Source organism: Panulirus ornatus, chromosome 30 (assembly GCF_036320965.1).
Source record: "Panulirus ornatus isolate Po-2019 chromosome 30, ASM3632096v1, whole genome shotgun sequence".
Lineage (NCBI taxonomy): Eukaryota > Metazoa > Arthropoda > Malacostraca > Decapoda > Palinuridae > Panulirus > Panulirus ornatus.
In genome coordinates this window covers 1,654,685-1,682,391 of record NC_092253.1, presented here as the reverse complement: position 1 = coordinate 1,682,391, position 27,707 = coordinate 1,654,685, and the positions used below count along the sequence as shown (strand labels likewise).

Below are 27,707 nucleotides of genomic sequence, written 5' to 3'. Positions count from 1 at the left end.
GGAAAAAACAACCTAATTCTAGCATCCTTTTCTTGTGTTGACTCCGTCCATAAGCATCGCCTGATGTGAACATGGAAGAGAAGATGACGAGTTCAGTACACACGAGGGAAACCAGCCATCACATCTTATCCTGCTCAGGTCTAGTGTCCGTGACGTAGGTACGTGTGAACCTAATTAGTTTATTCAAGAATAACTGTCGAGAAGAACTTAAAGAAGGAGATCCACCTGTTATCATAATTGAATCAGAAAATGATATATGGACTTCTTCTTCCGGAAATTAAACCGTATATTAAGGAGCGATTTCCTCTCTCGTGTTTTTGCTGGAGGAAATATTCTAAGGAACATTGTGCGCAGGTCGTTAAATTTCCTCATTATATTTTCACAATGTATTTAATGATGTTTAAATACCTTGGGTTGTTTGGGGTCTCTGATGAGGTGCTTGGCCTTGTCACAACCTGACGCAGCTGCGTTAGTGGAGGAGGAGGTGGAGGAGATGGGCGTTGTGGTTTACGGGTAACGCTCAGCACTCACCATTCCTGACCGGCAGGTTCGATTCTTAACCAAGACATGACCAACAGGTTGTTTTACACACACACACACACACACACACACACACACACACACACACATCCTGATGTCCACCAAGTGGTGTTGAAAAGTAACACCAGAGCTGAACCTCACCACGCAGGATACGCACCAGGAAAAAAGGGCACACATTACTCAGCAGAACGCAAGGAGGGCTTGCTCCCCTGGGGTCGCCTCACTCACTGGTGATGGTGACGTCCAGAATATCCCTGACGACGTGGTCGACAGCTGGGTTGACAGCTCGACACTCGACCCGCACCTCCGTCAGGTTGGTCCCACCCTTCAGCTGATACTGGGTCAGGTCAGAGGAGGTCACCCACCCTCCATCCTCGTTCCTCTCCACCGCCGACTTGGTGGCCTCCACCATTTCCCCTGATGGGGTGAAAGGAAAAGATTAACTGGTATGTACGTGTGTGTGTGTGTGTGTGTATGTGTGTGTGTGTGTGTGTGTGTGTGTGTGTGTGTGTGTGTGTGTGTGTGTGTGTGTATGTTATTACTTAGCTATCATTACACTCGAGGGTTACCACTGTTATCAGCAGTACTTCACAATATTCACCTTTCATCTAACTCGTAATTTCGCAAACATTTTTCGTAAATCAGAAAAACAACAAAAGCCACAACATTCATCCTGGAGGACCTCACTTGTAGACTCGCCCACCTGAGGAGGATAACCTTGCAGTGTGTTCTTTGTTGCCTTCCTGTTAGGAAGATGTTAATCCATTTGAGTGGCTCTCTACCAGCTCCATGTTTAGCTTCATCATCAGTCTTCTGTGGAGGACAACATGAAAGGCCTTCTGGCAGTCTAAAAATACACAGAATCCACACACCTATACCACTTTATTCTAGGCCAAGCAAGATTTGATCCCATTTTCTGAATGTATGTTGTCTCCTGTCTGCTGATTAGTTTTTCTGTTCCCATGTTGGTCAAGCTCCTCATTGATTGGAGTCTTTCGTTCAGGGCAGCTTCACTACCAATTCTGGTTCTGTTTTGACTCTTTGCGCTGCAGCGATGCCCTGAAGGAGGGAGATCCTACACATCACCACTCATCTGACAAGGTTGACTGGGAACTCTGTGTATACAGACGGTGAGATGCCACTTACTCCTTGAGGTTCTTTCTCGTGTGTTTAGTTCCTTCGTCAGCCTCCTCATAAACCCGATCTATTTTGATATTCTCTTGGTATCTCCCCTCCACCTGCTGCTGGTCATGGTAACACACGTTTCATCAATAGTGTTACTGTCTTTCCTTCCGTCAAATCACTTCTTTATTTTTCTCTGCGTCTCTCTATACCGTAATGCTGGCTCACGCCTCGTTGTCAGTCGTAATTCATCTCAAAGTTAATGTTTGAAGCTTCATCGTGTCTCTGTTTTCTTCTCTTCTAGATCATCCTTGTAAACACTTCCCGGTTCACATTGTAATCCTCGCTGGGCATAGCCTTAATTGCGCCCATGTTGTCTGGTCTTCTCTGGAACACTCGATCACTTAATTTATCTTTCTTGCTAAATTCTAGCAATCCATCAGCATTTGTGTACATAACCTTTAACATGGAGAGGATTTACCACCTTCCTCCCCGGATGGAGAGATGTGTCTTATGTCTGCTTCACCATTAAGTTTTTATCTTTTGACATTTGTATTTCATCTCTGAATTTTTCAAACTAATCCATTGTAGTGTCCTTACACCTGTCCTTAGGTGTCCTAGTTGTACGGTATATACACATCTTCCCTCTGCTCTCTATCTCCTCAGTCATCATCAGTTGTCTATAGGTTCCAGTGTGTCCAGGATCAATTTACATGTTTCTCAATGTTTGTCTTACTTCTTCCTTAAGATGTAAATCTGTTGGTCTAATCTTCTTCACTGAAGACAATACATGGTATACATACTCCTCACGTGTGTGTTTGTAAATACTACTGTATCTCTGTGTTGGGGAAGAAAAATTTGCAATTATTTCCATAAACTAACCTCTCCCACAACAGACACTTATCAATATTAGTAATCATTCTTTTTTAATCGTAGTTTATAATCAAATATAACCCAACCTTTATCATAACTATCATACTATCATTATCATAATGATAAAGCCATTAGTGAAGTCCTGTGGGTCGTTAGGACCTCCCTCCCTTCCTTCCTCTCTCCCTACCTTTCTCCCGTCCATCCCTCTCTTCTTCCCTCCCTCCCTCCCTCCCTCCCTTTCTCTCCCTCCCTCCCTCCCTCCCTCCCTCCCTCCCTCTCTCTCTTCCTCCCTCCCTCCCTCTGTCTCTTTCCCTCCCTCCCTCCCTCCCTCCCTCTCTCTCTCCCTCCCTACCTACCGGCCACAGACCAGCTGAGGGAGGCGGGAGGGTTGGAGACGCTGGTGACACAGGTCAGGTCAAGGGTGCCACCCTCCTCCACCTCAGAGCGACCAGTGATGGTCACCGACGTGGGGGCATCTGTCAGGGAGAGAGACACAGCTGGTCAGTACCTCAGTAAGTATGTATGATAACAGGTGGACAACACACAGGCTCTCGTTCACAGTATCTATGACAGAATCATAAACCTCGTCCAGTTAGGACGTAGATTATATAGTTTGAAGCTGCTTCTGTCATTCTTGGGATAATCCAACACACGAGGATTAAAGCTCACAAGGTCTGCAGGTATTAAGTGTATGATAATAATCTTCAAATCTCTCGCTGGCTTAGGCCAGTGACTGTCTGATCAAATATCAAACTCGTGTCTCAGATTCTGTGGAGTAACTGTCGAGGATGTGGTTCCTAACTGGTGGAATAACATGTTATGTGGAACGTTCAGTAAGGCCTTTTAAAAACCTCTCCATATTGATCGAGTCATGTCTTAATATTCACATCTAATGATTCACATGTCTTGAATCAGCCATAAAGTCTACTTTAATACTGCTGGAATCTTAATAATAAAACTGAGGAACAATAAGACATGAAAACACAATAAAGAAGAAAAAATCCATTTGACTGCTATTTATCATTGCCACCTCCACCCTCCTAGCCATTTTCTTGCCTCGTTCTCCTAAGTTGTCGAACTTCCCCCGAACAGTCGTATACAATCCATTAACCAATCAGAGGTGAGGAAAGAAGGACTAAAACACCTCAATTAAGTCTTAATATAAAGTTTGGGCGTGAGGAGCGTCCTTGATTATGCGCCAGACTGATGACGGCTAGGTAAGGCATAAGTCAGCAAATGGACTCGGCAGGAGTGAAGGATCTGGGAACCTTTGAGTCCTGAGATTGGCAAGTATGTTCATTACCCAGACGAGGGAAGGCGAGAGGAGGGAGCTTTCACCGGAGGCCAAATTAGCATATTGGATATTTTTGGCGAGGGACTCGGGGAAGAAGACTTCCTCCAAGAATTTTGTTCGGGGAAACTTTGACCTAAAAGCCATTACTTCCAGTGCTAATGCATTTACCAGAGACGTCTTATAGTAGGCATTTTAGAATCGGGTATGTGTAGTGATGGGAAAGCACGAACACGAGGCTTACTTTATGGAAATAACATACCAAATTATGGTTATATTATTTCCTCAAATACTGACTTAATTAGTTTCCATATTCTCCTACAGGGTACATACGAGACCCAGCCACAATATTTTGCAGACATAGTATAGAATAATAATATGACAGGAATCCATATTTCATGTACTATAAGAGCAAACTTTTGCATACTAGTTGATGCTAATCTCAATGATGTGTCATATTCACCATTTTTGCTTAATAATGAGAACTTGATATTTGACTTCTGAGAAAATGATGGATATTGACAATATTGACGGATGTGAGTGTCGTACAGTTCTTATCCATAAACGTATCGTGTGAAAGATGTCCATCATGGTCTGGTCGTCGTGTAAAGTGATAGCTACCCTTCATGAGCCACAGTAAAAGGGTGAGCCAGAGACTTCAAGCGCGTCCGTGAGGGTCTTGAAGAAGACCCTCTGGTCAGGACGGCCCTCAGACGCCGCTAATGAGGCAACTGGGAGCCAGGTCGAGCGCTGGATAATGGTGGAATGGCGCGTTAAAATCGATGAAATTAGCGCTGGAGCTGGAACCTCAAGTGTAAGTGTTATAACCGTCATACATGAACATCTGGACAAGTCTATATTTTGCGGCAAGTTGGTCTGCGGGAAGTCTCAGCGCTCAGCATCGAGACCAGAGAGTCGCCTCAGTTCGCGATGTGTTTAAACTGCATGAAGTGAATCTAGTCAACTTTCTGCCCCGTCTTGGCGAAAAGGATGAAACCTGGATTCAACCCTGGAACTCAGGGTCAAAGTTGGGACTCACACAATGGCAGCGCCGGACTTCTCCGACCCCCTGACGAAGTTACGGACGACCACCTGGGCCGCCGGCGCGACCACGGATGACATCGATATCGTACGATGTCAGACGGTTCCTGCAGAGTGACCGTATGTCACGTGTATCACATACTGCAGGTGACGGTCGTGTTGACCAGATCCCAAAACTGCGGAATAACATTAGCGAGAACTCGGGGGTGGAGTGGGAGTGAACGTCGACCAAAGGTTGTGTTCTTATTCCACGACACAACGCGCTGCTCCACAAGATCGCCCGTATTTACACAAGCTGTTGTTGTTCCTGGCTGTGACGTTTGGCAACTAGGCCAATCCTCCCTCCCTCCCTCCCTCCCTCCCTTGCAGGCCAGACCTGACCTAGACTGACAATTGTCTACTTCGGAACTTGACGGCCACCTCGATGCAACGACAACTTTGCCTCCTCCAGCTTGCGGACGAGGAGAAGCTTACAGAAGCTAGCGAAGCTTGATGTAGTGAGCAGTCGGAAGATCTTTAAAAGCCTGGCTTGGTGAGCTTGCACACCAATGATGTATTATGATGATGATGGCTCAGTAAAAATTTGACGGCAGTTTAGACTATAATGCCACGTCTACTTCCAAGTCTTGTGTCGATACGAGTTCAAATAAAGCAAAGAACTTGACATCCTCTTACCAGAGCCGTTTATAAATCTCGAAAACTAAAACTTTGGTGATTTCTATATACAAAACAAAACCTGTTGTTGTCTTGTTGACAGATAACACGACAAAAAGAACCTTGGTCTAAACCCAAAGATATATTGAAATAGTTTTTAAATGTATATAGCTCGTTAGCTTTGTTTGATTACGTATTGTTCGTCAGCAGTTTTATGAATGTTTATAACGTCGGGCTTAAACTTAACAGTTTTGTTATGGCAATAATGCACGCAAGAATTTGTTTTCGTGCTGGCAATAATGCTGGAAGTACAATATTTGGTGTAGCAATAATGTATGGAAGTATTGGGGTTTTCTTGTGTTCCTCACCGTACACGAAAGCATTTTTTGTTGTGGCAAAAAAATGTATAAAGGTAGAAAAGGTAAACTGTTTTCCTTGTTGGTACTACTGCAGAGAAACATGCATTTCTCCTGTGGAATTAATACGTAGACGCAATTTTCGTCATGTTTTGTGGTGATAAAGCCTGGATATGATTATTGTTGTTGTGGTAATGGGTGGACGTATTCCATAGTTGGTGTTGTAGTAATGATAAATAGATCTATTTTGTTTTCTTTGTGTTGTGGACAAATAAATAACATGTAATTGCTTCTCGTGCTATTGTAATATCGCAAGGACATGTTTTTATTTTCACTGTGGATGTATTGATGGCCGTAATTGTTTTCGGTGTTGTGGCATTAATGTATTGATGTATATATTCTCTCGTGATAATGGCAAGAGCATATCATTACAAGCTAATGATGTAGCACATAATACTACAGACGAAACGTAATCATGAAAGAGAATGGATCGCTCGATATCGAATGTATATATCATTTTCATACCAATGATATCTCAGCCCTGTTATCTTCTGTATATTATGGACAATTCTCTATAATATATAGGAGACAACAGAAGTTAAATTGATTAATATGTATAACCACAACTCATTCATTACCTTGTATGTATCTAGGTGAAACAGCGAATTCATCATAAAAGGATAAGAAATAAAGAGAAATTTGATCTGACCTTCTCCAATATTTGTAAACTTGACTTTGAGCATGAAAATTACTGGAAGCGGAAGAGAAGAAACGATAAGAAAAGTGGTCTTCGGCTTTATCGTGTGAGGGAGGGAGTGGGTCATGCAACGGTTAGTCCTCGTCTGGTTTGTATCTGTCCATCACGAAAGTAGAAAATGAAAATGACAATAAAATTGCTTGGAAAAGACTAAGGCATTGTTGGGATTCATTCAGGTTGGTGAAGTGATGTCCGGAATCATTTAATAATCCATGTTTGGGGAGCTGATTTAACTTGTGTGGAAGCTATTGGGAAAGTCGTAATATCTGTTCCTGTACATTTTCGTCTTTACACTGCTCCTTCCACCTCCTGTAAAGATCATACACTGTTCTTTTATCTTCTTTCTTTTATCTTTTTTTTTTGTTTCGTTTTGTTTAAGGTTTGGCCTCGTCGACAAAATGTGACCATGACGGAGGTCTTTTGTCATGAAAAAATAAAGACGAACACATACTCTTTCAACACTGCAACATTTACAGAGGCACTGCAACACTTACAGAGGCACTGCAACACTTACTGAGGCACTGCAACACTTACTGAGGCACTGCAACACTTACTGAGGCACTGCAACACTTACTGAGGCACTGCAACACTTACGGGGACACTACAACTTTAACACCACCAGCAGGGCAACATTGTACCCTCTTCAGAGTTTGCAACATTTTAAGAAACACATCAACACCGAAAATATCAACACTACATCTACTTTCAGAACATCTGTACTTACAAAAGTACAACAGTACTAACATATACTTACCAGTCCATCTTCCTTCACCGCTGCAACACATACAAAGACAATGCAACAACATAAAACATCTGTCACACTTCCTCTCAACACTACAGAACACCACAACACGAGACACACAACAACCACACCCTCTCTCAACACCCACAATACTTGGACCACCTCCTCCTACCCCACACACCCCTTGCTCTCCGCCGCACACAGGGCAACACTCACAGTAGACGGTGAGGGTGACGTTAGCTGTGACTGGGTACTCCAGGAGGTCGTTGGTCACACTACACTCATACACAGCTCCGTCCTCCTCCGCCGTGACCAGCACTTCGTACGAGTTGTAGACCCCAGCTGAGTCTTCGTCAGTAGTGTCGTCCAGGAGTCGCCCCTCGCGGTACCACAAGACCCAGGGGCGCGGGTTGCCCCCAGATACCCGACACGTTAGGGTCCGACGCTCCTCCGCCTGCAAGACCTCCCCTGTCTCATAGCCACTGATGGTGGGCTGGCCAGGCGGGTCTGTGAAGGGTAGATGAGGGCGTGAGGTAGGTAGATGAGGGCGTAAGGTGGGTAGATGAGGGCGTGAGGAGGGTAGATGAGGGTGTGAGGAGGGTAGATGAGTACGGAAGTTGATGTATGCAGGGAAAAAAGTGGCGAAAGTATCGTAAAGTTCTACCCATCTTGTGGGAGGAGGCGAGAACAGAAGGAGATACAGAATGCATTCAGGTCCAGGGACCGAGAGAGGCGGCGGCCCAGTGATTGAATTACATTACATGTTCTGTTGTGAGGAGAGAGAGAGAGAGAGAGAGAGAGAGAGAGAGAGAGAGAGAGAATTTCATGATAAAAAAACCTAACCTAAAACAACGACATAAACGTTAAATCCCGGACTAGAACAGTCACCAGAATGGATCCCCGAGACTCATGTGCGGAGCCTTTACTGCTGTGAGGAGACTGACCAATGCAGCAACTCTTTCTAACTCTTTCCAGACCTTGATCTCTTTCCAAACAATGTCATCTCCTTTATCCAGCCTGTGGGATCTGGTCTTAAGGGATGGCTTTCTTTCCACATCCCGTCCCATCTTCACCACAGGAATTTTTCAATTTTGTCACTACACAGATGCTGCTGTTGCTTTTTGGTTACTCAAATGGTAAATTTAGGTAATCTAAAAAAGTCTGTGCTAATAAGTAGGTATTTGATAACACTGGAGACAATATGGTACGTAAACTGAAAACGAGGTTAAGGAATATTATACTTAATTTATACGTAACCCATTCAATATCATAATTCACTCATACCTACCCTATTCAATATTCTAATTCGTTCACACGTACCCTATTCACTATCATAATTTACTTACACCAATCCTATACAATATTCACTTGTGTTTCTTCTTTCGCAAAACATAAAGTGTCAAGTTTTAGTTACTATTTTATACCATTATGTCTCCTCTAGATCTTTCATCGCAGGAACCAATAATGAAAATTACAGTATGCCTTAATTGTCTGCCTCTGACTACACTCTTGTTTTCTCTACTATCTGACCAGGCTTTTCCCCTCTAACTACCAGCGTCAGGGTCTTTCATGTCCATGATATGATGTGAACGAGTTCACATTTTTTTTCCACAGTTCTTAGTTCGTTTCCATTGTTTCTAGAGTAATTTTTCCACAACTTTAATAGTTCTAGTATTCCTTACTCGTAGCATTTCATACATAAACACACAATGTATCATATACTGTATCATACAATATATCTGTCCCTAGAACAGAAAATGAATATGATAAGAGGCTGGAAAATATAATGGAAGATCCAGATGTATGTTAGTTCAGCGAAACCACTGTTAACAAACCCATGGGGCCAAGTGCGTCCGTATTGCTGTTCTTATAAAACCCAGCATTATATCTTAAGGCCGAGGGTTCATACACCAGCCAAATGTAAACGGAACCCATAAAACTCCTCACTTGGGTCTTGTGTCAGCAAATGCCGCCATTGTGACACTAGCTACACCTGTGGTCGAGGTTTTTACTGAAGGGACGTATGAGTGGTGTAGTGTTGGTGATACTCACGTAGGACGGAGAGGGTGATGGAGGCGGCAAGGGAGGCTGGGTGGTGGTGGTGATGGTCGGCCCTGAGGGCCGGGTGAATGGCTTTGCAGGAGAAGGGCTTCCCGTCGTCCTGGGCCCTCGCCCTAACCACCAGCTGGCTGCGAACGCTCCAGCGGCGGGCCAGACGCGACGCCTCGACACGATCCTCCTGCAGAGCTGCCGGCAGGAGGGAGACAGTCAGGTAATGAGATGTGTGGGAGAGGAAAAATAAAATAAAAGAACTTACATTTCCAAGATTAATATGGCGACATAAAAATGAGAAAGAAGTGTGGGGAGACATCATTTAGAAGACGTTGTTTTTAATGATATTCATTATATTCTTCACAACGGTTCTGTTCGACGAAGAATTTATGATCTCAACTAATGTCTCGACGGAGGAAGGAAAACATGTTTTTTGCTCAGATTCTTTATCGTTTCTCTTTTTTTTTTTGTCCAACGATCAATAATCTATCAACAACATACGAGAGGCAGAGACCTGGCGATGATGAATGACGTCAAGCGTCCGGTGACAATACGTTTGTCGAGGTTGTGGTAAGATGTGTTTGTCTTTTGCTGGATCTTTGGAGAGTTTGGGCACATCAAATATTCAAGAGTTTGGACATAGAGAATATTCAAAGTACATCGCGAATACTGGCGACCGTCAGTACTACCTCTGTGTACACAGTGACAACCCACGTGGAACAACGCACTAACTATCGGCAAGAATGTCCTCCTCTGTCTTTTCTTTCCTCTCGTATGCTAATTGTAAAGGAAAAAGTTTTCGTCGGTATGAAAGGGAAATTTCTCTCTCGGGAATGAAACATTAATACCTTCAGTGTATCAGTGAGGCTACTTACCTCTTATGCTAATAATCTGCGAGACTTAAGAGTTCCTGGAAAGAGACAATCTTGTTGTAAGCTTCTTTTCAAAGACATCGACCATAACCTGAATACATCTCTGAGGGTGAGGGTGTAGAGCCACACTACTGCCGGAGCCACGGTACTGGTGTCATCAAAGGCCGTTCCAGTGAACGGGGGTCTTACGTTCATGTGACGTTCCCACACGATGTTCGAGACATCGAGACTCCTGCTGCATGTGCTGCTAACGTCGTCATAATTACACTGCCATTCTTTCGTTCAGTAATGAATGGCACCAATATTCAGCTCACGGCTGCCGGGCGCCACACCCATATTTCCTATTTACCACCACACGTCATGTTTACCAAGCCCAAACACGTGTTTTGGGACAACTGACGACGGCGAATTATATACCCGCATCCCCTGCCGTGTATTTTGTCCCTACCTGCATCGTGCATGACCCGGGTGAAGATTTCTGAACCAGTTTTGTGGCCACTAGGCAGGACCTGGAGTGTATCGCGTCCAGCAAGGTATACCCTGGGGTGTACCAAACACTACTAGGTATACTCTGGGGTGTACCAAGTATTACTAGCAAACCTTGAAGTGTACCAAGAACTGCTAGGTGTACCCTGGGGTGTGGGGATGGTGTACAGTGCGTCGGGTTTGGTCATCAGTAGCCAAGAGCTGGAAGAGAGATCAGTGATAACACTGATGTTAGTCACTTAGCATCACCACATCTCACTACCTACCTACGTCATCTGGCGTCCGAGGATTGGCCCGGTGCTCCTCAAGAACCTGAGGCCGCTCACTCACCTGGGTCCACCTGGGTGCCGCCCCTGTACCAGGCCGCCCCTGGGGCTGGACGGGCGTCGGCTACGAGACACTCCAGGGTGAGGGAGCTGCCAGACATGACCTCCACCACAGAGCCGTTCTCCCAGCCCACCACCCGCACGCTCGTAGGAGCCACTGCTCAGGTAGGTCAAGGGAGAAAGAATTACAGGGAGTTACACAGAGGCACAGACCATACAGACCTGAGTTACAGGGAGTTACACAGAGGCACAGACCATACAGACCTGAGTTACAGGGAGTTACACAGAGGCACAGACCACAAAGACCTGAGTTACAGGGAGTTACACAGAGGCACAGACCACAAAGACCTGAGTTACAGGGAGTTACACAGAGGCACAGACCATACAGACCTGAGTTACAGGGAGTTACACAGAGGCACAGACCACAAAGACCTGAGTTACAGGGAGTTACACAGAGGCACAGACCATACAGACCTGAGTTACAGGGAGTTACACAGACACACAGACAACACAGACCTTAAGTTCATATGAGGTTTTCTGAAAAAGATGCAGACCTCACAAGAACAGAAGGTGAAATTGATAGCAAAGGAGAGAGAGAGAGAGAGAGAGAGAGAGAGAGAGAGATTACTAAACGTTAAAATCACTTGCTTACAAAGAATTATTCTTTGAGAATGATTCCATTTGAGCCCAGAGTTCACTGAGTAGCAACACAAACAAATGATCTATAAAACACATTCTCCTAACACCCAGGGGAGGGGGGGGGGTGTGTTGACCCTGGGGTCACACGGGGTTACAGACTTTTGACCTGATCTCAGCCGCTTACTTCATGATATCAACAAAACCTTAATCCAGAAGGGGAATGATTGCCACATCATCAAAGGTCACTTCCAATACTTGATATAAACGTTTAAACTGAACCATACCAGAGGTGCGAGTGTATCAAGATGGTCTTCAGCAGACACTGAGCACGGCCGCTGGGGAAATCTCAACTCTTAAGAATTATGAGAGAATTAATATCGTGAGGAACCAGACGGGCAGACCTGCCGCCCTCAGGGACATAAGGTTCCACACCTTTATTTTCGATAAATTCTTTCGTGAGACGAAATTGGATGTGAGATGTATTTATGTGTGTGTGTGTGTGTGTGTGTGTGTGTTGCAAGGAAAGTGTTTTTACACTGGTGTTGCCCCTTCTAGTAACCTTGTATTCATTGATCGACCGGTCCCCAGGGGAGGATGAACAGCTAGGTTAGGTGTAGGCCGACTGCCACGTCCAGGATTCGAACCTATACGGATCCTAACCCGAGCTGGCCCGTGCTGACTCATGGTCAGTAATGCTAACCAGTGTGTGTGTGTGTGTGTGTGTGTGTGTGTGTGTGTGTGCGCATTTCACAACGCATGTGTGTGTAAATATAAAAGTATATCCTTATATATATATATATATATATATATATATATATATATATATATATATATATATATATATATAGTATAGTAACGGTTCCTTTTTACAGTATTTCTCGCTTTACATTTTCCAACTAGACGACACAAAAGGCTGAAAATTCTACTACTTCATTGAAGATTATCGAGCAAGTGTTCAAACAGGCGAGGAACAGTTTTCCCCTATGGCACTGTCTTGGTTTGACCCGAGTAAACATAGTTTCCCAACTTTTATATGAAAGCAAAATATCAAAGTATCAAAACTCATCTTTATCCAGACACCAAATATTTATTGTCAGGCCGAGCGTAACCCAATGGAAAATTGGCACATAACTCATTTATATAAAAAAAATATTCCCGCCAGCAAAATAAAATCGGGGCCAAAAAAAAGTCTTTTTCATGCAGACAAAATTATATTTATATATAAAAGAAAATTCAAGAGTCTGTGGTGTACCTTGTAATGGAGTAATTAGAGATGGAAGAAAAAGCTATGCAGCTTGTGCTTTGATGGTCGAAGCTCGTGGCTGAAGGCTAGGGGGTGGAGGACGTAACGCCAATTATGCCATTGTAAAACTCCGCCTGAGTGGGGTTTGCATGGCCTCTTTTACATGTGGGTATAACACTTTCCTCGTACGCAGGGTTCGAACCCATGTTGCATTTCTGGTTTACTCTGTCGTCTGAGAGAGCATGGGAGTTGTGTACACTGAATACAGAACATGAGAGTTGTGTACACTGTATAGAGTAGACGTAAATATACGTTTATTGCTTAAAATCAACGTCAAAATCTCCAAATAACTGGGAAAAAGATATTATCTCGACAGTCGGTAATTAACAGTTGTATGAAATGTGAAATAGAATGATTCATCTCATTTCATGACACAGAGAACTGTTTGTACCCGCATGCGGTAAGCTGTATAAGCTCAGGTGAGGCAAGAAGTGCATTTATGACATAATGAATAAAGATAACGACCTTGAAATGTATATATATATAACCTGGAAATATATTTCATAACCTGGAAATAATTAGTTTAATTCCTGGATGACATGTCATCGTTATATCAATATTCTGTTTCTCAATCTAGTTTAATCTTGATAAATGAATTATATGATACGTTGATATAAGGATGATGTGACGTTATTTATGGAAAACTTTGTGAGTGTTGCCCGTGGATGTGAACTCAGGACATTATACATGACAGCCAGTGTGTGTGTGTGTGTGTGTGTGTGTGTGTGTGTGTGTGTGTGCAGGTGAAGCTGTTGTCAGTTCTTACCTGACGATGTCTCGCTGAAGATGAACAAAAATGATTAGAGTATGATTAGATACAGGTATAGTAATCACACACACACAGACACACACACACACACACATATATATATTTTTTTTTTTTTTTTTTTTTTTTCCAAAAGAAGGAACAGAGAATTGGGCCAGGTGAGGGTATTCCCTCAAAGGCCCAGTCCTCTGTTCTTAATGCTACCTCGCTAACGCGGGAAATGGCGAATAGTTTAAAAAAAAAAAAAAAGAAAAAAAAAAAAATATATATATATATATATATATATATATATATATATATATATATATATATCCGTGCGTGTGTGCTGAGTGAGAACATTATGGTCACAAGATTTATGAGGGCCAAGTCGTGTTGGTTGAGCGTCATGTTTCCCTCATTAGTCTGCCACAACGGCCTCAGCTGCTCACGGGAAAAAGCTTTAATTTCCAGGAGCCGTGTGGTGCAGGTTGCCTGCTGCTGTTCCTCAAGCTGAGGAGGAGGAGGCCGAGAACATGTTCCTCAAGCTAAGGAGGAGGAAGTCCTCAGTTCATAGGTGAAATCATGTATTTTGTGCTATGATCTGCTATGTCCGAGACTCTCCATCTGTCATTCCCATCTGTCTGTCTGTCTATCTGTTTCTGTCTATCTGTCTGTCTGTCTGTCTGTCTGTCTGTCTCTCAACTTACGCAGCACTGTAACGTTGGCAGCCGCCCATATCGGCGGACTTTTCATTGTGGGTCCAACCTGGCACTGGTACTCGCCATCTTCGGTGAGGGTTACGCCCGTGATGACCAGGTGATGCTCCCCGAGTGTAGGGTCTCCAGCGTAGTAGTAACGTGGGTAACCAGGCACGTGGCGCTCGAACCCTGCGGGGAAAGAGGGGCATATGTGACCTGCCTTGAAGGAATTAGTGACCTGGAAGTTCTAAAGATATGGTGACGAGATAATTTTTCCATTTATGCCTCGTAATTGAGTTTCATTTTCCATTCAGGATGCGTCAGTCAATTTGATTTTACGGCCGTACAGCGCGTCGTCTCACGACCACCAGGATCTCTATGTCTATCTAATCCTCGACATCAATCACAGTTTTCACAAGGGATGTCCTACAACAGCCTCTACCTCACCCATGTGTATCCCCGACCTCCACTACAGCCTCTACCTCACCCATGTACATCCTCGACCTCACGACCACTGTCAGTGAAGTAGGAACTTGTGTACTTATATAAGTGATGCTTACTTGTTCACCTCGCGATCTAAGTTTATTCGTCTAGTAAGACCAAAGTCGTCAAAGACTTCTCTCCACCCACACAAGTACTTCCAGTGGACCAGATCCCCAGTCATTCCTCTACCATCATCATCAGCTTTTATCAGTTCTACTCCTGGCACCTACCAGTCTCTTCCATGGTATATACATCTACTTGTGACACGCTCTACAATCTACTCTACCCTCTACATAACCCATCATCCTAATGAATCATCCATCTACCTTGCATATGATTTCTTCAAACCTCATTTACCTTATCATATCCTCATCATTATCCTTATATCTTCTTTCTTTGTAGCCTCTTAATTCTCGCTCTACCGCGAAAGTCATCCATCTCTAACGCTCTTATCTCCTGACCTCTCCTGACCTTCATCCTCACCTTCAGCTGTCACATGGCCATCCTGACAGTATATCCAACAGTTTACTCTCATATCTAAAGCGCTTCAGTGTTATATGCGGATCCGGACAATACAAAGTTTCATGGTACAGTTGGCACCCTCGTGTACAGCCTTAATCCAATTCGGATCAGATCCTTCGAGTCCTCGACCCGCTATGTCAAGGTGCTGGAAGGAATCCTAGCAAGGAACTCATGTGTCCCCCTCCTGCAACATGCTATACGCTCATCATGCTATACGCTCATCATGCTATACGTTCATCATGCTATACGCTCATGTATCAACCTGGATTATTGTATTTATCTTTTCAACAATAACTTTTATTTTCATATAATTGCTTCTCTACTTATAGAATACATTTTTTTTTATCTATTCTACTTTTATATATTTGTCCGTCTATCATTTTTTTTCATTGTTTATAATCAGCGTTTCATTTCCATGAAGTAATGTCCGTGTTCTACCTCAGCGAGGCTCCTCCTCATGTAAATTCTTCCTCAAACTCATGTAGGGCGACACCAGGAGCCGTATGTAAATACCCCGCCCATCCATCATGTCCGTCACAAGTTATGTTTCACCAAGGCTCATTTGCATTAATCTAGATATAAAGGAACCGGTGGCCTCACACCATCATGACGGAGGAACAAGAAGAATGCTAAAGCTACAGACGATAATTCCACACGGGACTCAGGGCGACGTGTTCACCGTGTTCAGCTTCCGGTCTGGTGTGAACAACGAACCCACGATCCCAGTGTAAACTGACCTTGATGTAAATAATGAAATAAAAACACAAAAATGTCCGCTTTTTCTATGACTCGATCTTTGACCTTCTATAACCACAGACGAGAGACTAAAATTAGAAATATATATATATATATATATATATATATATATATATATATATATATATATATATATATATATATATATATATATTCACTAGAGTAAGGCCTATTTTGTGGAAGATTGTCATTAATATTGTCATTAATACAATGATCAGCTTCCAGCAGTGAATATTGGAGACTAGGAAGGAGAGGAAAGAGGAAGAAACAGAAGCAAGAGTGTGGAGGCGATATCTTCCGTGTGTTGGTGGGTCAAGACGCAGCATATATCTTCCCTTCTTACTCGGGGGTGGGGGTGGGGTGGTGGGCGGGGTGGTGGTGGGTTGGTGGTGGTGGGGTGGGGTGGATTGGATGGCCTGGACACAATGATATATAACTTCATTAAGATTAAGGAGGTCTATAAACTAGCCAGCCTTCACGTACTCCTGCAAGTGTTCTATTTTTCCAAGGTCGAAAAAAAATCATCGGGTCATAATTTGGGTGAGGAGGAGGATATGAGTGAAGCTCTGGTGTATAGTGAGGACTGACCTTTGACCCGAGGGAATACGAGTGAATCCTTGACCAGCAGAGCAAACACGGGAGGGGATGTTTGGGTGGAAGGGAAAGAGGATGAAACAAGCAAGAGCCAAGGTGTGATTGTCGTTGGAGAGAGAGAGAGAGAGAGAGAGAGAGAGAGAGAGAGAGAGAGAGAGAGAGAGAGAGAGAGAGAGAGAGAGAGAGAGAGAGAGAGAGAGAGAGAGAATGCCATTAAAACTGTACAGAAATGGACAAAGATAAGTTATATCATATAAATCACAAAGTTTCTCCTCTACATACCTACACTCTTGTCTGTCTGTCTGTTTCTAACTTCACGCTATACAAACAGTTTTTCCCTTGCATGGCGCCAGTGGTTGCCTAACCTCTCGTACAGCACACCAAGAGATAAATCGGTAATACATGTGTATCACACATTTGAAAGAAAATAGATAAAATGGAATTCTATACAAATCGCGAACACGTGTTTCACACACGAAATAAAACGCATGAATATATTTATGATAATGTGTATAAATGCTGAATTAGATAAGTATGCAAATTAGAAGAAAATGAATGGTAGAGTGCATTGTAACTAGCGTAATAATTCAAGCAGTTGTACCCACAACTGTTATGTGAAGGCAAGTTGAAAAAACTGCAAATATCTTTTATTGTCCTGATTCGTTCCCGTTTCCAATTAGGCTTTTTCAGCGTAACGCTGATAAACAGAGAAAATTCTAAAGCGATCCCTTATTTTTTATTTCCATAAATGGCAACAGTGCTCAGTCCGGGAGCCACGGTCTGAAATTAAATGTTTTTTCCTTACAAAATATTCAACCCCTTGAGTACGACGACTTAACCTCTTGAGTACGACGACTTAACCTCTTGAGTACGACGACTTAACCTCTTGAGTACGACGAATTAACCTCTTGACTACGATGACTTAACCTTTGAGTACGACGACTTAACCCCTTGAGTACGACAACTTAATCCCTTGAGTACGACGAATTAACCTCTTGAGTACGACGAATTAACCTCTTGAGTACGACGACTTAACCTCTTGAGTACGACGACTTAACCTCTTGAGTACGACGACTTAACCCCTTGAGTATGACGAATTAACCCCTTGAGTATGACGAATTAAACCCTTGAGTATGACGAATTAACCCCTTGAGTTTGACGAATTAAACCCTTGAGTGTGACGAATTAACCCCTTGAGTATGACGAATTAAACCCTTGAGTACGATGACTTAATCTCTTAAGTAGGATAACTTAACACCTTGGGTTCAGCTGGTTATCGCGAGGTCGAGGACTTAAGCCTTCGTTAGTCAAGTGGTTCAACTATACTCTGGCCTGTCTTGTTCATGATAACTGTTCATCAGGTCAGAGAGAAGAAGAACACGAGGAATAATTCCTTCTAGGGGAAAATGACAGTTTTGTTCTGGTGGGACGAGTGAACATAGAGGGACAACGTCCAGGGAGATGTATTCTGGATCACAGAGGAGGAGGTCAAGTGCGACACAGAAGCGAGAGACGCAAATTGAGGATGGAACCTGACGGTGCGATGACTTTTGTATCATCCTGAGTCATGTGTGTGTGTGTGTGTGTGTGTGTGTGTGTGTGTCAGGTGAGCAGGAAGTGTCATGTGTAACAAGTTCGTGTCAAGGCTACACAGCTGGGACGAACACCCTCTGTTGAAACGTCTTTCCTTTGTGAAATCTTTTCCTTCATATCTTCGCCAAGCGTACGTGAATGTTATCACCACCTCGAGCAGGACGTGTAGGATCCAAGAGCAGGACAGCAAGAGCCTCGAGTTCGATGACTTGACCTTTGATCTGACCATTTAGGAGGTAAACAACAGCAAGTTTTGTCCTCTGGGTTTGGAGTGGTAACACTTACTTACGACTTACTGGTCGCACTAGTTGGATGTGTATGGCTTGTTATGGTCAGTAAAGAGAGGACAAGGAGACGACCCCAAGTCTGTATATCAAACTCTGGTAAAAGGTACATCACTAAAGCGTAGCCAGACTTACTGTACTATGACCAAAGCACAATCTATCCCAGTATTTACCTCGAATCTAACTTTTTTATACGTTATTCTAGATTTCTGTTAGTCTCTCTCTCTCTCTCTCTCTCTCTCTCTCTCTCTCTCTCTCTCTCTCTCTCTCTCTCTCTCTCTCCGCCCTTCCTGAGACCCGGAACCTTTCCCAAGTCCTTCACGTAGATTCAAGTTAATTTATTTTCTTCTTAATCACGGACCCCGCTGTGCTGCCGGCCGTACAACGACGCCACTGCACTGGGTTGCCAGCCGCTCGACGATGGCGCTGCGCTGCCAACCATAGGAAGTTTCCTCATGTCTTTAATTAGCCCAGAGGGCCTTAGGGGGATCACTAGGGCGATTATGTTACATTGCTGACTATGAGCGCCGGCCTTAATGAACCAAAGGATCTCAGTTGTAGCTGTCCAGAGACTGTCTTTCCCCTAAGACCAATATTTTTCTTCATCTCATTAGTTTTCCACACAAGGGACGCTGGGTTTTAATATGTGGATCGTGAATGACAATTGGATGACGTATTTCCTTAATATATACAACAGATCTTCCCTAATTGTTATAAGATCTCTGTATATATATATATATATATATATATATATACTCTCATAAAATAGTCCTTTTTATCTTGAGTTGTATACCGACACAACTCTGAGTTTTGAGAGCTTTATCTAATTCCTTCAAAGTGATTCTGATGACCTAACGACCATAACCGTTGCTCGCCTTAACAAGTGGTAACCATTTACTTTAATTGCCTTTTCCGGGCCAACAAGTTTGCGTGTTGCTAGACTCTTTAAATCTTTTTGTAAAGGTTTTAAGGTCTCGCACACGTTGACTCGGCTCACACGTCGGCCAATGAGAGCACTTCTCTCAGTGTGGCGACTGGCCAATCAGCGAGTGTGTCTTTGATTTCAGTCAGTGACCAATCACATCATGTGTCTCAGACTATAGATCATCTACGTCACTGGTCGTGTTAGAGGCTGCTGACTAGCGAATCGCTTATCCAAGATTGGGAACTTCATAATCAGGGGCTGTTTAAAGATTGGAAATTTGGTCTTGGAGGAGTTTGTCTGAGAATACAATTGTCTGATGATTCGCTCGTTAGACAAGTTGTCCGTCTCCGACAACTGGCGAATCAGCAGCTTCTCTCAGCCTGTCAGGCAGCCAATCACTAAGCAGGATCTAAGCCTGGTTACTCGCTCTTCAGACGGAAATGTCTCCCAAGCAGACCATTACTCACAGCCTTTGTCTGCCCTTCGTGTGTTCTTAGACTGTTAGAAATCGTTGACACCCTCCAGTACCTTGCTACCCACTCTTGTGCCACCATTCTTCCTACATTCACCACCTCCCTACCACCAGACACCAGCCAGACTCCTCCCTGCCACCACTGTGGCACAACCATGCGTCTCCGCCATGTCACCACCGCTGTACCCACACGAGCCACGTCCAGCCTCGCACACTTGCTGACTACCTGTTCATCCACGTCCTGGCGAGTGTGGTGGCCACCCATGTTCCCTCACTTTCACACAATGTCAGTTCTTACACTTTCACACAGTGGTCTGTTCCCACACTTTCACACAATGGCCAGACGGTGAGGTTTCCAGCTATTATGCTCGCCAGGTGAGTTCGACAACATCTTCAACAGGCTGCAACACCTCCGATGTTTTTGCATCTGTAAACACACTTGCATGACTCTTCAGCAAGTGTGTGTGTGTGTGTGTGTGTGTTCCAACTGAAGCTTTAGGATTATCACTTGCAAATACCTTGCATTAACACTGTACAGAGTTTCCTTCTTCTTTACTTCTATTGTATCTAACTTGAGAAGAAAACACTCGAGATGAACATTGAGAAAATTGTATCTGAGACTAGAAATCCATCGCATGTATGGCTCGAAGACCAGAAGATTCCATGTAACTTACATGTAAATTTAAGTACGTCTGTCACAATGGTTTTGGAGATTTCATGAAAAATATGATTTGTTCTTATTTTACAGTTTTTAAGACACCTCTCTACCATTGACAAACAAACTTTGTTGTAACCACTCCACTACAAAATGAAATTAACTTCAATTTCAGTAGTTCAACAACGAATTCGAGGCAAATAATAGTATTATAGAAAAAGTCTCCTTTGAAAAATTTTAAAAGCAAACTTTTATAGAGTTCAAATTCATGTAACTATTAACACCAGGAGTTTGATGGTAATTCCCAGTGCAATGAACCGATACAGATTAAGCTTTGATCTTAAACATGGCATTAGATTCTCTGTACCTTTCATGTGGTTTTAGGTTAGGTTAAAGATATTTCTTATAAAGAAGACTTTAAAAAGGCCTATATGCCAAATACTCTTACATCTGTTTGTCTATTCTTTGCAACTTTTTATCATACTAAACGACCATTAATTCTTATCTGTAAATATCTACACAGACAGACAGACAGACAGACAGACAGACAGACACACACACACACACACACACATTTCCTTATGTGCGAGCAGGATGTGAGGAGGTTGAGTGGTTCTGGTGAAAGCGAGTCTGCGTCATGGACGTGTACTTTTCGATTTCGAGTTTCTTCTTTGTGTTCTTGGTTCTCCTCAGAATACTGCTCAACCGTCATAGCCATTCAGGGGTTCCTGTTAACCGTACACTGGAACACACGGCAAGATTCTCATGAGGAGACATTCAGTAATACACTCTCTGGAACAAATAGGAGCATCCGCATATAGCCAGCACACACGCACACTCACCTAGCTCAGGCTGGTGTGTTTGTGTGTATACAGAAGAATGAAGACATGTACACAATACGTGTAGCAGCACGAATGTAGAACTCTCTTCCAATAACACACAAATAGAAATCACACACACACACACACACACACACGTGACACTTTATATATATATATATATATATATATATATATATATATATATATATATATATATATATATATATATATAAAGACATTTTAAAAGAAAGAAAGGTAAATAGTAGTACAGACATTTATGTAGAGAACCTAAAAAAATGTCATTAGAGCAGAGACATAAAAAAAAATATAGACAAATGAAGAGATAGAAAGACAAAGACAAGAGTTGGGATGACAGTGAAACAAAAGGCATGAGCATACAGACAGACAGACAGGTACACTGGCACACTAACAGACAGACAACTAAACATACGTACAGACAGACAACTAAACATACGTACAGACAGACAACTAAACATACGTACAGACAGACCGTCATAGAGAAAAATTGAGAGACAGAGAGATGGCATGATAGACAGACAGACAGACAGACACTTACATGGTCAAATGTTGCAGTGTTCTAACGCCAGTGTTACTAACCTCACGTAAACAAACGTTACAAAAGTCACAGAATTCAAGAACGCATCGACCAGACCAAAGAAAAGTAGCAGTATTCGTCGACCAGGTGAAGAGATCTCAATATTCCTCAGCCAGGGACGCATACATCCCAATATTCGTCGGGAAAATAGTGAAAGTACTGAATTAAAAAAAAAGCATAAATACTATAAGCTGGCGGGACGGGTATAAAGCCTTTGAAACTACCAAAGTTTTTTGCTGTTGTGTTTAGCCAAGCCCACAGTATGTGTGCTGACTCGCGCAGGGTGGCGTGGCGTGGCGTGGCGTGGCTTGGCGTGGTGTGGTCAGCTGGATGCCACTACTGCCACCACCTCCTCCCACCATCTTTTGCCACCACTACCACCTCCTGCCACCACTACCACTTTCTTCTACTACACCTCCTACTAACTCCTGCCATTACTCCTTGCACCACATTCTCTCTCTCTCTCTCTCTCTCTCTCTCTCTCTCTCTCTCTCTCTCTCTCTCTCTCTCTCTCTCTCTCTCGTGCGTCCTCTCACGTACATACACAATCAGATCCTAGGCTCCCCAGGGGAGGAGGATCGCTGGCTGGGCGGGAAGTTTATGATGGGATTTGGCGATACTCACATGATGCTGCTTGTTTACATGACACGTGGAGACCTCTGAGGATTTTGTTGTGGTCCAGAGAGAGAGAGAGAGAGAGAGAGAGAGAGAGAGAGAGAGAGAGAGAGAGAGAGAGAGAGAGAGAGAGAGAGATTCAGCCTTGCCCGCTGATGTGCTGTTCATGTTCGCACTGCACAAGTCATTGATTATTATCATTGTCTTAATCATAAACATACGTTTCAGAGTCGTGTTACGCGTCTGGTAAATAAGTTATTATATTAATATCTCTCTCTCTCTCTCTCTCTCTCTCTCTCTCTCTCTCTCTCTCTCTCTCTTTCGTTTTGGTTTCATGCAATTACAAACGATCGCACATTTTTCTCTGAAAACGACTCTTGAAACACAAGAGGATAGCTAGTTATATAAGTAATAACCGTTGTTATTTACGATCTAATTCTTATTACAAACCCGGCGTTTCCTCCTCATCAAAAGCCAATTACTTTGTTGTTATTTTCTATCCTATTCTTAACGATTCACAAGTTCACACGAAAGTATGAGCGGTTATATATACAAGTGTTATATGACCTTCAGGATTCGCACCGCACCTCCTAAAAATTCTAAGATTTTTCTGTTTATTTCGTGTCATCACTACATCTCTATATATATGGGATGGCTGAGATGTACACAGCCTCAGAGCGTCACTCATACACATCATGAACCATCACCTACTGTGTTGAAAACTGTACTTCCTCACTTATATAAGTACTTTTTACTTTTTCACTTTATGTATCTAAGAGATTCATTAAGTGAAACCAACGTCTTCATTCACATTATTACACGCTGACCTCATCATTCCTCCAACATCTGCAACATCCATCACTCCAACCAACCACCTCACTACATCTCTCATCACCTCCTCACACATCCACACTTGCTCTCTCGGGCTTTATCCATAGGACGCTCTGTACATTCTCCTGTCTGTCATCCCAAGGTACACACACACACACACACACACACACACACACACACAGCCATCACACACTACCTCCCACACCCGAACTGCTCGATCGTATGTTGACGCACTTGCGATTGAAGATCTTTTCATGTCAGTCGTCGTTCACCAGTAATGATGACACAGGTCATGCATGACCGCCTGGACCATCATGCAGGTCTGACCTCACACCCAAAGCTTGGTCACAATACCTCGACGAGGTGGCTATCGTATTTCTAAGCTTGGCCACACAGAAAGCTTTGAAATCATTTTGCTCTTTACAGTCCAGCAAATCCTGCTTATCACTTGGCTACTAATAAGTTATCATGACGTCATAGCACGACACGTTACTTAAACCTGGGCAACCCACGTCATGCGCTCTGTCACTAATTTCTAGTTAGCAGTTCCCAGTCGAGTCCAATATTGTAAGGCAGTAATTGATGTGTTGCCAACTCGCCATGTTCCTATGAGCTGAGCCGTTAATAAACACATAATCAACATCCATACACTGAACTTAATTAACTAATAAGAACAGAGAACCTGCATTTGTTCACCACTAGTTCTTTTCCGAGTGGGGAACGTGAACAGCTTGGGCTGAACATATTCTTAGCACTGACGAATAAGCTGTGTCGTTCTGTGTTTTACAGAGAGACAGAGGGTTCCCTGCACACATACTACAGAGGGTTCCCTGCACACACACTACAGAGGGTTCCCTGCACACATACTACAGAGGGTTCCCTGCACACATACTACAGAGGGTTCCCTGCACACATACTACAGAGGGTTCCCTGCACACACACTACAGAGGGTTCCCTGCACACATACTACAGAGGGTTCCCTGCACACACACTACAGAGGGTTCCCTGCACACACACTACAGAGGGTTCCCTGTACACACTACAAGAAGCTATATCAGTATGGTTAAGTTACAGGAATTCTGTTCTCAGGGTTGTTATGTTTTCAAGTTTTGTTTGCGATTTATATTGTAATCTTTTGTATCATTTGTCCTTTCATCTGCTATGTTAAAAATCTTTTTCTTGTATATCATCCTCTTACACACGATGGTACGACCCTTGGTCACGACTGTATGACCCCTGCTCACGATGGAAGGACCCTTGACCATAAGAGTCCGACCCTTGAGTACGACGGCCTTCAGTATGACGGGGTTGGTGTTTGACCTGACCCTGAAGAGTGTGGTCAGAGGCGAGGTCATCATATCCAAGGATCATCCCATCGTAAACAAAGATGAAAGAGTCTTCCTGAATCATATTCTAATCATGAGTACAATTACAGCCTTGACTTTGACAGCTAAATCTATATTCGGACGGGATTAATCAGAATTAGAGGTCCAATTAAGATATAATTAACGCCTCAGAATGGTCCGTGTTTCCCTCGAAGTTATTCATACGACCAATGAATATCCGACGCAGTTATGGCATTACTGGCGTTAAGACGCCTGCAGTGAGCTGTGGGTTAACATACATGATGAGAGAGGAGGTGGAGGATCAAGTGATTCGTTTTGCGTTACAGTGTTTAGAACTGATAAGAAATGTAGTCAGGTTCTGTCATCATGAAAAGCACATGCATGCAATGACCAGGAGGATCAGTCACAATGATGTAAAACATTATAAACTGATGTTGGAAACACGAACCATGTAACGTCCAGTGTAAAAACGGTACACACACACACACACACGCTCTCTCTCTCTCTCTCTCTCTCTCTCTCTCTCTCTCTCTCTCTCTCTCTCTCTCTCTCACACACACACACACACACACACACATATACAGGTAAGAGCTAAAATCTCCTGATATGTTAATCTGCAGCTTGCCAAGCAGCATACTTCTCAGATATATTTATGGCCAGCATAACGTTGTATGTTTTGAAAACATCATGAATTATTCAGGCTTCTGCCCGAGCCGTTGCTAAACGCTCGAAAAACAACACTCGCACCACACACACACACACACACACACACACACACACGTGTGTCCCTCTTCCCGTACACTTCACAGCCACATTCCCTACCCCACACCCTCGGTGCCACGGTTGTACAGGCAGGTCTCCTGCATCGTCAAAGCTACGACATATTTTCTGTGGACGGCTGAGGTAATTTTGCCTCCCTCCTCACACGATGAGTTTGAACAGTCCCGGTCTTGTGACCTGCCCCGGCCCTGCCAGTTCGTATCATGCGATTGCATCGTTATATCGACGATATTTTTCATTGTTTGTGTGTACGTTTCCTCTTTGTGATTTCCTTCTCAAATTGACTTTATTATGACGATGTAATTAATTATCAGATTTTCGGTCCTTTACCCAACGATTGTCTTAAAGGTAATTAACGTTTCGTGTTTGTCCTGCCCGAGGAAGCCTGAATGAAGCGTACACACACACACACACACACACACACACACACACACACACACACACACGGAAAAATATATAAGTAATATGATTTCCTGGAGAATGTACGTCGCAGGAAAAGCTCTGTACATTCAGGACATCAACTGTGGCATCCACGAAAGAACTGTTGGCTTATGCAAGCAACTTCTGGCAGCTGTTAATGACGTCAGAGCTTGATGTATTGTTGGCAACCCACGCATCATCATCTCAGGTCACTGATCTTCAGATTATTTTCTGTAGTTAATTCTCGAAGAAGTCGAGGGCTGTTCTCAGAGATTGTTAACTCCCATCGAAGTCTGAAATTGTCAATCCGCTCTGAGCAACCCACAGTGAAGGGGAAAAAAATTTGCATTATCATTTATATAAAACATTTGCTCAGCTTTCCACTAGTTTAGTTGTAATATTTATGTTGACTGATCAGATACAAACAATCAGTTGAATTCATGAATACTCAGTGCTTACAGTAATAGGAAAATTAGATATGTACATCCAACATTCCTTGATTGGCATGGAAGTTAGCAAACTGTGCTGAATATCACAGCATTGTTACCACCCCAGCTGGGGAGCGACAAAGTTCCTGTGATGGAATCAAAGTTTCCACCACAGCACCAGTAGCCAGCTATACCCTGGCTAATTCACTTACAAGAATTTTAATTCTCCTCACCATTGTACCATGATGATGTGTGTTCATAATGTTTAAGGCTTTACTGCATCACAACATATTTTCATTATTGTCGGACGTAAATTAGATTTTAAGCGGATCTCCTAATTTTTTCTTTTAAATCTAATATGTGTATTCTGATCTGCACGTTAACAGCTTTTGCATATTAAGCAACGCATTTCACACAATTATATCAGAGTTAAAACCATTGTTTATCAGGCCACAAGAACGTTCCTCCCTTCGTGAGGAAATAATCAACCTTTGTTTATCTGGCCACACGTATCTTCCTCCCCTCACGAGAACATAATCAGCCATTGTTTATCAGGCCACACGTATGTATGTTCCTTCCCTCACGAGGAGCTAATCAGCCATTGTTTATCAGGCCACAAGTACGTTCCTTCCCTGAGTAGGAAGTAATCAACTATTGTTTATTTGGCCACACGTATTCTCCTTGTACGTCCTTCCCTCACGAGGAAATAATCTGGGCACGAAAAATAAAGACGACATTTCTAACAGAAAGAATAAAATATGAAGATAATCTTCCTCCATCGCTTTGATGAGAGATATGTTAAAGTATCAGTTTATTGATTAAAGTGAAAGTTTGCTTCATGGTAAGACAGGGAGGGAGGGAGGGAAGATGGTGATAAGCATCGTGATAAATCTCTTCGATATTAGGCACACACTGGCCACCTCGCGCAGTACAAGCAGGTAAACACACACACATATAGAAACATGCAGACAGACACACTCACCTAACCTTACTATACAGACTCACATGTGAAAGGTTAAATCCTCTGAAACAGTAATCCCAGACCAAGCAGATTTAATTTAAATTCTTT

General features: G+C 43.1%; 1 protein-coding gene across 1 annotated transcript in view; it reads right to left on the bottom strand.

The window, feature by feature from the left end:
- LOC139758291 (nephrin-like) overlaps positions 1–27,707 on the bottom strand; it is a 231,308-nt gene that overhangs the window by 56,462 nt on the left and 147,139 nt on the right. The window contains 6 exon segments of the mRNA XM_071679505.1: positions 769–957; positions 2,892–3,011; positions 7,593–7,883; positions 9,429–9,623; positions 11,117–11,269; positions 14,507–14,686. Of these exon segments, the coding sequence (XP_071535606.1) occupies positions 769–957; positions 2,892–3,011; positions 7,593–7,883; positions 9,429–9,623; positions 11,117–11,269; positions 14,507–14,686 (1,128 nt within the window).